Here is a 13,117-nt window from a genome sequence, read left to right on the forward strand (position 1 = left end):
GCATCTCAAGCTCCTACAGAAAAGGACAAACCAGCCACACATCGTAGAGATGGACTAAAGACTGGGGAAGAAATAAACCTAATGGGAACTATAAAAACAACAAAAATAATTAGTTGTAGCTGAAGTTATCCTCATCCTTCCTGGCTCCTGTGGCCCTCAGACCCAAGACAGAGACTTATATTATTTACAAACTGTATGGCCTAGCTAGCTGTTCTTAGATCTTAAATTAACCCATTTCCATAAATCTATACCTTGCCACGTGGCTTGTGGCTTACTGGTGTCTTACATCATGGTTTTCCTCACAGTGGCTGGCTGCGTCTCTCTGACTGTGCTTTCCTGTTCCTCCAATTCTCTTCTCGGCTAGTCCCGCCTATACTTCCTGCCTGGCTACTGGCCAGTCAGTATTTTATTTATCAATCAACCATAGCAACATATATTTACAGCAATTAGTGCATTGATGAGTTGGTTGTTTGAAAAAATACACAGTATTACAAACTTTTTGAAAGGGCACAGAGGTCCCTGTGCTCGCAGACACGCACTAGGAGAACCTGCAATGTTAAGCACACAGTGTTGTTTCTTCAAGGGAAAGAATGCAAAATTTGTTTTCTGCCCCGAAGTCTGGAGCAGGCATGCTTTCTAGCCTGGTGACCTTTGTGCCATCTGTGTGGCAGGAGACTTGGCACCAGACTCTTCTCATAAACTTGTTTTTCTCAGTCAATCTATAGAACCCGTCTTTATGGGAGATGTCACATGGACTTTACAAAGAGTTTCGATGCAGTCACATCGGATCTGGATTTAGTTTCCTTTGTTCCTCAAAGAGATTTGAGTATGCTTTGATGTTCACTTGGGACTTAGTTAATCATCACAAGAATAGTTTCCACCAGATTGCACTGTGCTTAAATAAGCCTAAAATAAACCACTTGGGGGTCAGACTTCCGAAGTTTGAACCAACACTGGATACTGAGTCTTTTTGAGCTGAACTGCCATCTTGCCTCCCACAGCTCCTTACTCTAAGAGCTGCAGAGACCCTTGGGACTCTTAGCAAAGGCACAATTAAAAAAATTATAGATCAATAGCGGGGGTAGAGGGTAGGAGGATGGACACAGACATTATAACAGATACCAACAAAATCCAGAGGAACATTAGAGAATATTTTAGAAGCCACAAATAAATTCCTAGAGACACGTGACCTGACATTAAACCAAGTGGCCAGAAACAAGCTAAACAGAAGTATAAGGAGGGTGAGACAGTAATGAGGAGTCTCCTAAAAGGAATCTCAGAGCTGGATGGACCTTTATCGAATTAACATCAGAGCTCCTCAAATGATGCCATGCCATAGAAAGAGAGAGAACATCCCACTTTCATTCTACAAAGCCAATGTTATCCCAGTGCCTGAATTAGTTACTTTTTACATTCTTGTGACATAATATCAGGCAAATATAACCAACTCCAGGGCAGATGGACTGACTTGGGTTCAGTTTGAGAGGGTACAGTCCCTTATGGTGGGGGAAGCATGGCAGAATGTGTGGGCGGGATTTCTCACATCTTGGTCTATTAGAAATGGAGAGAACTTGAGCTAGTGTAGGACAATTCTATCACCTCCAAAGCCTGCTCTCCAACGGCCTCTTTTCTATAACAAGCCCCAACCTGATAAAGGCCCCACAACCTCTTAAAACAGAACCACCATCTAGGGAGTAAGTGTTCAACATATGACCCTGAGGAACCTTCCACACTCAAACCATAACACCACCTAAATCAGATGAAGGCACACACACACACACACACACACACACACACACACACACACACACAGAGAGAGAGAGAGAGAGAGAGAGAGAGAGAGAGAGAGAGAGAGAGAAATACACACCAGTTTCCCAAAAGATTATAGAAAAACTCTCAATAAAATACTATCAGACCAGATTCAAGAACACATTAAGATCGTTCTGTGGTTTGAATGAGATTGGCCCCCACAGGTTTATATATTTGAATGCTTGGTTCCTGAGTGGTGGACTGTTGGGAAGGAATAGGAGGTATGGCCCTGTTGGAGTAGGTATGGGCTTGCTGGAAGAAAGTGTGCCATTGGGGATGGACTTTGACAGTTCAAAAGCCCACACTAGGCCCAGTGTCTCTCTCTCTGCCTACTACCTGTGGATTGGGATGTAGAACTCTAAGCTACTTCTCCAGCACCATGTCTGCCTTTGTACCATAAATCCCCGACCCCATGACAACAATCCTCTGAAACTGTAAGCAAGCTTCCAATTAAATTCTTTTATAAGCATTGCCTTGGTCACTGTGTCTCTTCACAACAACAGAAGAGTGAATTAGACAGAGTTGGTACCAGAGAGCGGCATATTGTTGTGATAGGCCTGATCATGCTGTTATTTGAAGGAAAATGGAAGATTTGGGGACTTTTGACTGGAAAGTGATTGAACACTGTATGCATAATAAATAAATAAAAATAAATAAATAAATAAATGAATAAATAAACAAATATTAAAAAATTAAAGATGTGTGTTACCGCACACTTGTCACATTCAAAACCAAAAAACAAAACAAAAAAAAAGAAAAGAAAAGAAAAGAAAAGCTTAAACAGTACAGGAAACCATCAACAAAGGAAAGCTGATGTAAATGGAATCTAAGGAGGGGTTCAGGTTCCAGCCCCAGCCATTTGGAAAAACTTGGCAACTTTGGCCATGTGGTTTTGACTTGAGTAAAGAATATGGGAAAGGGGTTGTGGAATTTGCCTCTGTAGTTAAGGAAAGCCACTGAAGAGGCCATTGTGTGAAGCTATGGAGGTGAGGTCTGGATTGCGCTGGAGACCTCAAGATGTCAGAGATGGCAGAACTGTGGGAAATCTGCCAGGGAGAGCAGCAGACTGGGTGTGGAACCAGCCCAGGAGAGAGAAGTGTGTTGCAGTCAACAAAGCTGGAAGGGGTTGGAGTTCCGAAGAGTGCTTTGGCATTGGTTTTGACCTTCTTGCTTTGGTCCAGTATTTCCTCACGGTGCCTCCTTTCCTTCCTTCTGAGCCATTGGATGTGGGAAGTTTTCGACTTTTTTTTAAAATTTTATTTTACAGGGGATTACAGATGAGAAGTTGCCTTGAGTCTCAGAAGAGACTTTGGACTTATAAGCAGTCTTGAGACTGTGAAAGACTGTGAATTTTTGAAGCTGGACTGAATGCCTTTTGCATTACAATACGGCTACAAGCCGATGGGGGCCAGGGAGGGGAATGTTGTGGTTAAAATGAGATTGGCCCCCATAGGGTCACGTATTTGCAGGCTTGGTTCCCGGTTGGTGACTGTTGGGAAGGATTAGGAGGTGTGGACTTGTTGGAGGAGGTGTGACCTTATTGGAGGAGGTGTGTTGCTGGGGATGGGTTTTGAGGTTTCTCAGTCTGTCTCTCTCTGTCTGCTGCCTGTGGATCAGGTTGAGAAGTGCTCAGCTACTTCTCCAGCACCTTGCCTGCCTTTCTGCCACCATGTCCCCTGTTGTGACAGTAACAGACTAACCCTCTGAAACTGTAAACAAGCCCCCCGCCCCCAACTGAATGCGTTTTTAAAATAAGATAGCCTGGTCATGGTGTCTCTTCCCAGCAATAGATCAGGAACCAAGACAATCATACATCATAATCAAACTGCTTTCACTTCAGGGATGGAAATGACAAGATCATTTGGACAGGTGCAGAAAAGGCAATTGACAATGTTCCCATCGCTCCATCATAAAAGCTCCGAAGAAGGAAGGACCTAAAGGAGCGGACCTCAACGTGATACAGGCCATGCATGCAAAGCCTACAGCTAACAGTCAGTAAGTGAAGTGGGAGCATTTCCACTAAAAGCAGGAACAAGATCAACATGTCTGCTCTTCACACTTGTATCCAATATAGAGCTTGAGTCACTTGTTAGTGTACAGAGACAAGATGAAGAAACGGAAGAGACACAAAGAGGAAATTAAGAACTCGCATTACCCCATCCTATTTGCAGATGACATGAGTCTCTAAAGACTCCACTGGAAAACTAACAACAGGATACAGAAGTCAACATATCAAAATCAGCAGTTTTCCATCTATCAACAATGCCCTTATATTGATAATGCACATGCTAAGAAACCAAGAAAACAAATCTTATTCACAATGACCTCAAAAACAGTAACAAAACCAAGCATAAACCCAACAAAGGACATGAGAGACATACATCATGGAAACTTTGAAACACTGCATAATGATCTTAAAGAAGGCACTAGAAGGCAGGCCTTTCACCGTTAATGGACTGGCGGGATTAATATTATGAAAATGGTTATATTACCAAGAGCAGTCTATGGATTCAATACAGCCTATCAAAACCCTAATGACGCTCTTCACAGAAAGAAAACATCCTTAAATTCATATGGAATCACAAAAGATGCTGAATACCAACCAACACAACCCTAAGCAGGGGCAGCAATGCTGGAATATCATACCTAATCTCCAATTATACTACAGGGCCTCAGTAACCAAACCAGTGTGGTACTGACACCAAACCAGACAAACAGATCAATGGGAGGCCCAAGAAATAAACCCACATAGCTATCTACAGCCTTTTGATTGGCAACAAATATGTCAAAAACCTATGTTGGAGAAATGGCGGCTTTCCACAAATGGTGTTGGGAAAAACAAATTATCCACAGGTGGAAATCGAAAACTAGATCACTATCTCTCACCCTGTATCAAAATCAATTCATGGTGGATCAAAGACCTTCATGCAAGACCTGAAAATCTGAAACTGCTAGAAGAAAAGAAAAATAGAAGAAACACCTCAAGAGATGGGTATTGGCACAAAAACAGAGATCTCATCTCAAAGGGCATAAGAGACAGTTTATTACAGAGCCAAGTATGAGTGACTATGACTCTGGAACATAGATTTAGGTTACTCCAAAACCTATGTCCCAATGAGGTAGTATTTTCATGAACTTTTTAGGTATTTAGGTATTCATGAACATAGTCAAGGTATTTTCCAAATAGGTTGGTGGGTGCAGCACGTGGGTGGACTAAAGCAAGATGGAGCTTTGCTTTGGGCCTTAGACTCTATCTGATAACACTCATCCCTTTGATTGGTGGAAAACTAGGGTTTTGATAAGTGAATACATTCTGAATTTTTTTTTAATCTGTTAGGATATTAAGTCTGTCTTTATCGGTTAGTGATGGAATATTTGTTCTGACACAAAGGAGGGCAAGGGATGGCTATTCAGTAGGCTAAAGATAGCCCAAGATAAACTGTAATTAGGCTTTGCATCTGTGACATTCCATCCTCTCCACAAGGCTGACGTTCTCGTCAGTTAATCAGCCTTTGCAGACACAGCTTCTTTCCAGGAATTCTCGTTCACATAACAGAGGCAAGGACTTTCTGCAAAGGGCTCTAATAGCTCAGGAAACAACTGCAAAACCTGACAAATGGGATTGCATGAAATTAAAAAGCTTTGGCACAGCGCAAGAAACAATTACCAGGGTGAAAAGTCAGCCCACAAGATGGGGGAAAATCGTTGGTAGCTATTCATCTGACAGGGGATTAATATCAAGAGCATTTAAGGAACTAAGAAAATTAAACACCAAAAGACAAATCATCCAATAATGGATTGAACAGGCAGTTTTCAAAAGCAGTAGTACAAATGGTCGATAAGCGTATGAAAAAAAGTGTTCAACATCCTTAGCCGTCTGGGAAATCCAAGTCAGAATTACATTGAGATTCCCTGCCACCCCATGAAGAATGGCTGTGTTCTCTCTTGCTTTTTTTTTTTTTTTTTTTTTTTTTTTTTGTTGTTGTTGTTGTTGCTGTGGTGAAGCGCTCACTGACTGAAATCAATTTAGAGTAGGAAAGGATTTACTTGGCCTACACTCCTGGGTCACAATCCATTACCGAGGGAAGTCACAGCAGGAACTGAAGCAGACACCCACTGCTCACTGGCTTCTGCCCAGGGATGGTACTGCCCACAGTGGACTGGGCCCTTCTGCATCAATTAACAATCAAGTTAATGTTCCGCCAACAAGCTCTCAGGCCCCTTTCCAGTCAATTCTAGCTTATGTCAAGTTGACAATAAACCCTAACCAGTACAAGGTGTTATCATCAAGAAAACGAGTCCTGGCATGGGTGGCATTAGAGGGTGGGGCTTGTACCCTGTTGGTGGGAATGCAAACCTGTGCTTGTGCAGTACCTGTGGAAATCAATATGGCGATTCCCCCAAAGAACTGAAAATTAGATGTGCCACATGGTCCATCTTTACCATTCGGGATCTGAAGTCAACATCACACAGAGACTCGAGCACATCCATGCTTACATGGCACTGGTCACAATAGCCAAGGCATGGCCTCAGCCCTGTTCTCCACCAAAAGATGAACAGACAAAGGAAGTGTGGTGTAAACACACAATGGAGCTTTGTTCAGACATACAAAGGCTGGAGTTTTCCATTTTTCATTTTTGCAGGAAAATGGATGGAACAGGAGAGCAAATGAAATAAGCCAGATGGAGAGAGATAAATGACAAGGGTGAATAAAACAAGAGGCACGATGCACACGTTTCTCTGTGTCACAGCAGAGAAACACACCCACTGTTGTGCACAATGAATATATGCTAATAAAGAGAGAAAGATTTTACCTCCAAAGTTCTAGATACAACACCACAATACTTCGTGAAAGGTTTAAAATGCTGTAGACTTCCAGTGCAGAGAGGTGAAGATGGGATAGGAGAGGAGAGAGGAGAGGAGAGGAGAGGAAGAGGAGAGAGGAGGAGAGGGGAGAAGAGGGGAGAAGAGGGGAGGAGAGGAGAGGAAGAGGAGAGGAGAAGAGGGGAGAAGAGGGGAGGAGAGGAGAGGAGAGGAGAGGAAGAGGAGAGAGGAGAGGAGAGGAAGAGGAGAGGAGAGGAAGAGGAGAGAGGAGAGGAGAGGAGAGGAGAGGAGAGGAGAGGTGAGGAGAGGTGAAACAGGAAGTATGGAGAGGGAGTCCTGTCTCAGCTCTGACATAGAGCAGAGACATGGTGTCATCCGTACAGGATGCTGAGCAGTTTTCTCGAATCAAAGGATGCTGGTGCTAGGTTGAGGACACAGGCTGTGGTGGTGTGAATGAAAATGGCCCCCATAGGCCCACAGGGAGTGGCACTATTAGGAGGTGTGGCCTTGTTGGAGTAGGTGTGGCCATGACCATAGTTCTGTTATTAGACTCAGTGTACTATGTGGAGCATGCCAGGCAAAGCCATGCTAGACTTTTTGGAGGAAAAGCAAGACATATATATGGAGGACCTGGGTTCAGATGGCCCTGGATTTTAACAACCACACTGAGGGCATGAAGGCTAGGGGACAGTGATTCTCAGTCCATAGTTCAAGAGAATGGAGAGATTCCTAGAAACAGAGAACTCAAAATTGTCCCTTCCAAACGTTCTTGGTGAGGAAACTGCCAGGCAATGTGTGAGTCCAACTTAAGAGCAGATGGGGAAGAGGAAGGGTTGGGCTGTAGGGAACAGGCTTCAGTGAGGAAGGGACAGGGAACTTGAGAGCCAGGGCAACCCCAGGACACCAGGCTGGGCTTTGGAATGCCTAAAGACTATCTCTGCTTGGATAATATGAGCCCATGACAAGTCCTGAAACTGTGGCTTTCCTGGAACAACCCTGTGGTGCAGAGGCGGAGGCACATCTGGGCATGTTCAGAAGCAGAAAATACAGAGCAGCCCTGCCCCCCTCACCGTGCCCACACTTAGCTTGCCAAACCCCAGCCTCATGTCACAAAGCATCGGGAGGGACCTTGTCCACTCCAGGGAGATGGAAGCCAGACCATGTCCTATAGTCTTCACCTCTAGCCATGGTCCCTGCCCAAAGAGCATTACTACAGTAGGCCTGTACCTGCATGTGTGTATTACTTTTGTCTGCTTGTTTGTTTTCTTTTACTTTCTTGAGACAGGGCTTTACTCCATAGCTCAGGTTGGCCTGGAACACACTGTGTGGGCCAGGTTGGCCTGGAACACACTGTGTGGGCCAGGTTGGCCTCAGATTCATGGTGATCCTCATGGTGCCCCATACGCTGGTATGGCAGGCACTTGTGGTCAGTCTTGCCTTTGCTGTGCAGCTTTTCAGTGTGTCCAATATACTTCACAATGATAAAATAAAAAAAAATACTTGAAAAAAAGAGAACGAGGCGGACACAGCCTTCGCTCCCCATTTTCCTCTGCACATCAAGGCTGTTCAGACTTCCCTGGGAACCAGGCGGCTCGTCAAATCTGCTCTCCATCACCTGGGCTAGCAAGTCTCCCTAGCTCTATGAGCCCCCCATCCCTTTTTCTGTAAAATTGGGGCATAAGAACCTCTTGGTAAGGGCGGATGCACCTATTCTTGTAATAATAACCAGGTGGTAAGCTGGCTGAGCACAGGGCTGTGCAAAAGACCCAAGGAGCCAGAGTTCTTCACATCCTGATGGGTGTGTGAGCGTTGCATTGCAGTTAGATTATAACTCTGCAATCATGGGCCCTGGACAACCTGTGTCTCATCAATGGCCTGGGGGCCATCTCTACCCAGTTACTTAGCATACCCATAGTCTCTCAGTCAGAACCTCCCTCTGTGGGCTTCCTGCCCTTGTGTGGGAATGGCTGGACCGTGGTTTGGATGTGGCGGGGAGATGGCATTACAAACTTTCTCCCATGACATTAGCCTTCTGAGCTCTCCAGTGTGTTACAGAAAGAGAATAAGCTTGGGCTCATGTATAGAAGGCTAGAGGTTGGACTGTGGTACATCTTGGTGACAGTCACTGTTCCCTGAACATCATTTGTGCCATGCATCTACTTCAACACAAAGCTTCCCAGAACCAGTGGATCTGGAGAAAACAACCTGTTCCAGGCCCCTGGAGGTCATTATGGCCTACAGACTGCTGGGGGAGGGTAATTGAGATCTCTGGGTCACACCTGGTTTGATGAGCTCAGGCGGCTGAGTCCCAAGCTTGCATGTCTCCATCAAGCAGGACCCCAAGAGGAAGGAGCTGAAGCTGGGTTACAACCTGGCATAGGCCTTTCAGATGCCTTTTAGGTGTATGGGCATCAGGGAAGGGATGGTGAGGAAGGGACATTCTGAGAGAGAGCAGAGTTGCAGCTGGATGATTGGTTCCTGCCTAAGAGCCCTGGGGCCCTAGTCTAGCAGGCCATTTCAAGGACATGAATATACAGAAAACACCTGAGAGAACTCAGAAATCCTGTGCACCCACATAGTTTGAAGCCCCAGGCAACCGACGCAACACCAAAGCCCTTAGGGTACTAGTCTGTGTACCGGGGAGGGAGGCCTACCGTGGACTTGGTCATGTGCTCCAGGGCCAGCTGCATAAAGTTCCTCTGCCATACCTCCTCCAAGACATCAAGGGCTCCAATGACCGCCTGCAGGACCTGGAAGAGTCGGAATCTGTGCCGGCTGGAGATCTGTGGAGGACAGAGGTTATGTTGGGACTATGGTGTCTGACAGTATGGGGAATGCCAAGGAGCACCCTGGTAAAAGGCTATGCAAGGAGGCTGGTGAGAGGGAGCACAAGTGGACACATTCATTTGGTAATTCTTAGGGGACACCTGCCTTGTGATGACCTTGAGCCTGGCCTGCAGACCTGAGAGGGAGAAAAGCCTGTTTCTGTCCTCAGGGAACTGCTGTGGGATTTAAAAATTCCGCCTCCAAAGGGAGATCATCTCCTTACCAACACTTAGACAGGTTTTCCCTCATCCATGCATCCATGCATTCAAGCATTCATAAATGAATGCATCTATCCCCATGTTTACTCATCACCCACACATCCCTCATTCCCTCCTTATATCAACCTACCTCTCCATCAATTACTATATCCATCTGCCCACCAATCCATCATCCATCCATTTGTCCACCACCCTGCCCCCACACATTCAGCCATCAGTTTCTACCGTGTACTGGTTCTGTGACCTTAGGCACATCCCCCTTTCCTGAAGCCATCATCTCTCATCTTTGAAAGTCATAACCTCTACCTCACAAGAGTGCTCTGAGCAAGGTGAGACCACGTGAGTACACCTTCTTTTCTCCCCACTTAGCCTACTGGCATGCAAAGAGATTGACATTTTACCCGAATGGTGCAACTGCCCTATGTAGGACTCAGACTTTGAACCTCATTTGAGGTCCAACCTTCTTCCCCTATGCTCCAATGCCTGCTCCAGGGGCCCAAGCAATATCACCTCTGGATTGTCTTTGAAGTAGTCATGGAAGGTTTCCATCACCAGGTTGGCGGTCCTCTGAGCCATCTTCTTCATCTTCTTGGTGATGTACTTGAGTTGGAGAGGGTCTGAGGTGGCTATGTCCTGGAGCATCTTGAAGCAGATGGCTGAAGTTGACAAGAAGGGTATGAGGATGGTGGGCCTTGGGGAGGGACCCCCTATTGTGTCAGAGGGTTGGGTGGGCAAGGAGGGACAAGCATGTGGTGAAAACCAGAGCTGGACATATTGGGAAGTAGTCTGATAGTCTCACTTTCTACTTGGTCCATCGTGGGGTGTAAGATGGGACAGAGCAGAAATGCATGCTCATCAGCATATTCTTATTCTCACATTCATATTTCCATCTATTCATTCACCCACCTATTGACACAACCACCCTTCCATTCATCCCTAATTCTGTATATCCAGTGATCTAGCTCTCCATTTGCCTGTCTGTTCATTGCACATTTGTTTAATCCCCATTCACTTGTGCACTTCTAAATCCACCCACTGATCAGTCCATTAATCCACCCAGCTAACTACTATCTATTCATACATGTTTTGATCAATTTAGCAATATATCCACACAGATAGTAAAAAATTCACTCAAAAACCATCTCTTTATCCTTTCAGAAATCAATTCTCTGATTTTCCCACTGTCTATCCAGTCATCTGACACTCCTGGCCATTCCAGAAAGAGGGGTCCAGGTCTACGCTGAAGTTCTGAGGTGTAAAATGGTGTGGTTGGAGAGGAAGTGTGGTTAAGAGGAGGAGGGGACATTGATTTATATTGTTGGTGCCCCAGAAGGCAGGAACAAACCAGGGCCCTCACAGACAGCTGTCCACAGCCTTTGTGATACACAAAGTCCTGGAGGGGGCCTCCTTCTAGTCCTCACCCTCAGAGCTGCTTCCAGTGGAGGGACTTGAAGGGACCTATTGTCTGGCTGTATTCCAGGCCATCCTCACCTGAATTGTAGGCCTCCTCCATAAACATCTGGTGTTCCTTGGACACCAAGGAAGCCTGGCTGTTCTTGGAACTGCATAGCATGATGGTGGCAGGATGGGACTGTCTGTCCCAGGAGGCACAGTCTTGAGGTTCCTTGGTGCACAGTGACTCCTTCGTAGAAACAGAAACGTGGGAGAAGATTCTGAAATGGAGCAAGTTCTGTGTGTAAACATCACGTGCGCTTACGTGAGTTCAAGTGCAGGGGGCATTGGCACAGTTTGCTCTGGGCCAGGCTCTGCAATGTCCTTCCACGTCTGTCCTTCTGTTTAGCGGGCTGGTGAGCCTGGAGGGGGGGTGCCTTGAGGCTCCAGGACATTGTTGAAAAGTTTATTAAACTGGGTCTTACCCCACACAGGGTCACATAACAACATATTGGAGCCTCAAAAACTTAATAACAGTAAAAGATTTCTGAACATACAATACCAAAAACATTCAAAATCAAACATACTATGATTTGGAGGTGTTTCTGGAAGTGTTTGCCTGGGCTGCATTGTGTGACTTCACCACAGCCTATGTTCTGAACACACCACCCACTCATTCTGCACTGTACACAGTGTCATGGAAAACAAAGGCTTTGAATATTTCCCTGCCAGCCTTACTTAGCATGTAAGTATCAGGTCAGCATAATTTTGGATTGTATTGTGTTGGACAAACAAGCCCATCCATATAATTAGCAACTAATTTGCTTTCATCTTTAATAAATGGTAAGATCCTACATACCAGACAATTGAATTAAGATACATTACTTTATGGTTTTATGATCAGCCAATGTTTGACTTGTATGTATCTATCCATGGGGATGTTTGGCTTGTATCCCTATTATACACACTGGTGTCCTTGGAGTCTCATAAAAGTTTCTTAGGCAAAAGATTCTCATGAGTGGAGAAGTTGAAGGTCTGGAGAAGACAACCTGGCCCAGCAGTGGTGGTAGACAGAGACGCTAGTGGTCCAGAAGGCCTCAGAGTGTCTCACCCCAGCTCTATCTCTTTTATTGACTTGGAGAGTCAGGGTTTTCAGAGTGGCCACGGGGATGTCCTGACCACCTAGGTGTCCCTTGAGGGGTCTCTATGTGGGCAGATCTGCAGGATCAGTAGGGGTAGGGGCACAGAAGATGCAAAAGTGTGGGAATTATCTCCCCAGACTGGCAGTCGCCATCCAGGGCCAGAAGAAAAAGTACTCTTGCTTTGGATGCTGCCCAAGTCTAGCGCTCCCATGACTCCATCTTGGCTCCTGTTTCTTGCTTCAAGACCCCATCTGCTTGTTCGTGTGTAAGTCTCAGTTCTGCACATTTCTCATGGGGAAGGCCTATTCCAGACTGCTCCTTAGGTCCATATATGAGGAGGATAAACATGTCTGCAGACTAAACAAGAAGACTATGAGGCCTATGATAAAGCAGCCATCACGGGGTGTACTAGAAGGCAGTCGTCATGAGTGTATTTAACAGTCCTCATGGTCATCCTAGAAGGCAGCAGTCTCTAATGTTTATTTAGTCATTGTTTCATATGTGACACTTGTCACGCCATGTCTCTGATTCTTGCCATCTGTGCATCCATGATGGAGCAACCAGGACCAGACTTCCTTCTTGCCTTATACAAATCAGAGACTGCCACAAGACATATAAGATCATTGTCACCAGGCAGTAGACAACATCAGTGCAGGATAATGGTCCCCAAGAGATGGGAAACCTGCAGGGTGAGCCTCAGGTTGTGAAAGCTGGTTGCTGGGACACAGACCAGTTTCTAGTGGGGACCAGGAAAGCCTGTGACCTTTGGTGAGCTGCTGACATGAGCACAGTGGCCAGTGTTTGACGGGAGGAGGCCCAGGCAGAATTCTGAAGGTTTACAGAATCCCCTTCAATGACATCTACATCTGTACTTAGTGCATACAAGGCGTAGAGCAATTCTCTTTT

General features: G+C 45.6%; 1 protein-coding gene across 1 annotated transcript in view; it reads right to left on the reverse strand.

Annotated features, from left to right (window-relative positions):
* LOC118596697 (maestro heat-like repeat family member 5) overlaps positions 1–13,117 on the reverse strand; it is a 69,335-nt gene that overhangs the window by 48,918 nt on the left and 7,300 nt on the right. Inside the window, exons 4-6 of the mRNA XM_036207574.1 lie at positions 11,169–11,350; positions 10,188–10,333; positions 9,288–9,416 (exon numbers count right to left, since the gene is read on the reverse strand). Of these exons, the coding sequence (XP_036063467.1) occupies positions 9,288–9,416; positions 10,188–10,333; positions 11,169–11,350 (457 nt within the window). The remainder of the gene's footprint in view (positions 1–9,287; positions 9,417–10,187; positions 10,334–11,168; positions 11,351–13,117) is intronic.

Source organism: Onychomys torridus, chromosome 16 (genome assembly GCF_903995425.1).
Source record: "Onychomys torridus chromosome 16, mOncTor1.1, whole genome shotgun sequence".
Classification (NCBI taxonomy): domain Eukaryota; kingdom Metazoa; phylum Chordata; class Mammalia; order Rodentia; family Cricetidae; genus Onychomys; species Onychomys torridus.